At 39.9% G+C, this 3,708-nt stretch overlaps 1 protein-coding gene across 1 annotated transcript; it reads left to right on the forward strand.

Annotated features, from left to right (window-relative positions):
* The first annotated feature begins 551 nt into the window (after positions 1-551).
* On the forward strand, positions 552-2,703 carry LOC143715722 (uncharacterized). The gene is made up of 3 exons (XM_077207469.1): positions 552-770; positions 849-964; positions 2,082-2,703. The coding sequence occupies exons 1-3, from the start codon at positions 768-770 to the stop codon at positions 2,701-2,703; spliced, it is 741 nt and encodes a 246-aa protein (XP_077063584.1). The 5' UTR covers positions 552-767.
* The last annotated feature ends 1,005 nt before the right edge of the window (positions 2,704-3,708 follow it).

The raw sequence follows: 3,708 nt of genomic DNA on the forward strand, positions 1-3,708 counted from the left end.
GCATTCACGCTGAAAACCAAGGCTGTCGCTCAGTCTTTTTGCCACTCAGTTCGCGTGGCCTCAATCACTCCAGCTGACGGTGACGTCACGCGCATTCCCTCTATTAGAGAGTAAATCACACAGAGAAATTACAGTCACCTTAAGTGAAACCTGTTGCATGTTTTTTTTTTTTGTTGTTGTTTGATGCACAAGCGTTTTTTAAGGAAGGGTTATTTGTAGTTTTTCCCAAACTCTCAGATGACAGAGTGTGAAAGCCAGATTTGATGCAAGTTTAATCTAGACAGGACACACTTGTATCAGACAAAATAACCTTATCTGAACTAACGCACATTCTTTCAGGTTACAAAGAAAATTCTGCACTGAAATCAAAACAACTTCTGTTGCTTCACCGTTAAATTAGCTAATATTAGCATTTTCTGTATATTTCTGTATGAAGTCTTGAAGAAATCCATAATTATTACTTGTATATTTACTAGTCCAATAGTGTTAGACTTACTGATGGACCATTCCACTGCTGAACTGCAGTAGAGAGGACATTCATTGTGATGATATTTGAGTTCTATATTTGCAGACTATAACTGATATGGACTGAATTATATGCAAATGTCAAACAGTTAATTGAACATTCACACAGCCTGCTCTGTTAAAGATTGCAAGTACTTTATTTGCATATGGCTGATCACAGAAAGAATATTCTCTGAGTCAGACGGGACCCAAAACATATTCTCCGAAGAGCTCAGAAGCGTCTCCCTTCTCTAAAATTAATTATGGTAAGTATTTTCATCATGGCTTTTTATGTTTTGTTGCTTTTTTTATTTTGTTTATCAGGTTTGTCGTTTTAACTTTAGGCATCTGGTGCACTGAGGATGTTCATGTTCTGCCTGCTTCATCTGTGTATTCAGTGCGATCAGGAGCAAGTGAACACTAACGTTCTTGTTAAAATGATCCAGTATTTTGATGACAAGTAAGTCTATATTTGCACAATTTACAGTAAAAATAAGTGAAATGTGTTAATGCTGAATGTGCATGTAGCAAAGTTAAAGGCTCAAGAGAAGGAGGAGGCGGGAACCGGCAAATGTTCAACATAAAACTTTAATCCAAAAATAAACACTCAAAACGAAAGTTAAGCGGCAGCTCCTCATGGACGACTACCGCACAAATGTGTCGGTTCCGATAGCCTCGTGGGTAGAGCGCCAACATATAGCGCCGTTGCGCTTCAGGCGACCCGAGTTCGAGTCCTGGCTCGTGGACCTTTTCCGATCCCGTTCCCCTCTCGCTCCCAATTCGCTTCTTGTCTACTCACTGTCCTATCATAATAAAGGCAAAAATAAATCTTAAAAAAATAAACCCTCGAGATTAGCTCTACTCCCACGGCGGCCACAGCACCTGGTGGTAAGGACAGACGAGGTGAGAGAAAAGGAGACAGAGGAGAGACAGAGACGAGAGAGGGGACTCCTCCACAATCCACAATGTCTGGTGGTGGTACTGGATAGCACTCGGTGGACGACCGTTTAACTCCTCCAACACATGGTGGGCGGCAGCCAAGCGTTTTAAGTCCTGAAAACTGAAGCCAAAGCATCTTGATCGCCCCCCAAGTGGCTGGTCCCAGTATAGGTCATAAACCCCGCCCTCCCCATGAACAAATTACACTTCAAATAAATTTCTTCCAAAGATGTATTTTTGTCATTTTATGTAGTTTTTATCATGCTGGTGTAAGTGGGTTTTTTTTTTTAAATAAGTATGGTTTTAGTTATTTGGTGCTATAAAAACGGAAATGTGACGTCATGATTGACAGCTGTGATTTCGCATCGACATAATGAGTTGTTCTGCAGTAAACAGTTTCTGCGGGAGTGAGGGTATTAGCTGCGGGAGTTCTGCTGTGATATCGGGTATATCGAGGTCGATGTGACGCTCAGGTGACGCTCAATAGCAATCGCACCACCAGTCCAGCTATGTTCCCACAGCTCTCGGCCCCGGCCTGCTTGCAATAGTGCATAAGCAAGGGATAATGTTATTGATTCTGTCTCAGAAACAAGTTTTAGTTTTTGAAAACTGCAATATTTGTGATTTTTGTCTTTTAGGTTACAGCCAAGCAACCATGACAGGCCTTATCATTATTCTGTAGTCATCAGAGTCCCATATCAACAGTGTACAGAACAGTTTAGTCTTGATTCGATTTTCAACATGAACGAAATGGAAAATGCCTTCACTGATTTCAAGACTAATGGTCAGCGACGGCTTTGTGAAGTCACCGAAGACTTATTCAGTCTCGCTGCTGCAAAGCCGAGCTGGATCCAAATGACCAGTTCTTCTAAAGAAAAATTGGATTCTGAATATGTTCTTATCTATCCTATGGATGCCACAAATACATCACCCATGGACAAAATTTTGAGAATGCCAAATGATGATCAATGTGTTGTTTTGTATACTTACTACTCACCTTGCATAGAAAAGTTCATTAACGATACAGCTGACACTATTTTGTACGACTTTTCAAACTGGCTAAACACACAGAAAACTGGGATTAAAGCTTTAGTTTTCCAAGAGATATGGCACAAAGACTGGACTGGTGTCAGAGATCAGTTTGCAAAGATTAATAATCTAGTTCCTCTCTATCGTTGTGTGAAGGAAAATGGTCAAATGAAATGCTATAAGTGTGAAGATGCTGGCAGTGAGACTTTAAATCAAAACTGTGTGTCTTAAAAAAAAGCATTTTATGTCAATAATTATACTACATATTTTCAAATCACTGTAGCCTATATCTCGCACCAATAAACTTGTTTTGTCCATACAGTAAGGGCACGAGTAACATGACTGTTCATGAACGATTCTTCACTCTGTCTGTGCTCGTCTGAAGAGTTTTGAGTGATTATAATGGTTGCTACACACCTGACTATTGTTGTAGATTTTTCCACTACGCACCTGACTTAAGTTTACCTGGGTCATCTTCTAATCAACACCCCTAAACATCTCCTGATCAACATTCAATAATATTCATCCTCTAACGCGTCTCCTAAACGACGTCGTTTAATCAAACAGACTACAGACAATGCCTTTGAATATGCTTTAATCACCAAATTCAGAGAGAATCCCACCAGCAAAAAGAATAAAAAAGTTTTTATGGCAAAGGTGACATGATTCATAACATCATTTTTCTACACTCTAAAAAAAGATGGTTCTTTAAAGGTTCTTCACACGTAGTAACAGCTCAATTTAGAACCGTATCGTCCTGAAGAACCCTTTATATGCTGAAATGGTTCACTGTTAGACTTTTCTGTAATTTCTACAGTTATTTACTTTGAATCACCCAGTATTATACTGCTATTTCTCTTTACAGTAAATAACTGTGATTCCCATTGCATCATGGGAATTTTTCTATGACGTCAAACACCACATACAGAGACTTACTGTATTTTTTTAATTTGCAGTATACTACTGTATTTAACGTAACGGTCTCTCTGCCTGGCACCATTCCGTCGTGCTTTTTATTTCCTAATTTTTGCCTTACACCCCGTGTCTACGTTATAACAGTCAGAGGCTTTCTATATTGGACACATTGAAGCGACCGGACCATTAGGCTACTGCAAAATGCAAACCTGTTTTTCCCTTGTCAGAAATAGCGCGAGCCATTGGACTCGGAGTACCGTACGTCAGAAATATAACAGCGCATCACTATACACTGTCTGGGATTTGTCGTGTCGCGCCGGA

Source organism: Siphateles boraxobius, unplaced genomic scaffold (genome assembly GCF_051911475.1).
Source record: "Siphateles boraxobius isolate OS27281-9 unplaced genomic scaffold, OSU_SipBor_1 6, whole genome shotgun sequence".
Lineage (NCBI taxonomy): Eukaryota > Metazoa > Chordata > Actinopteri > Cypriniformes > Leuciscidae > Siphateles > Siphateles boraxobius.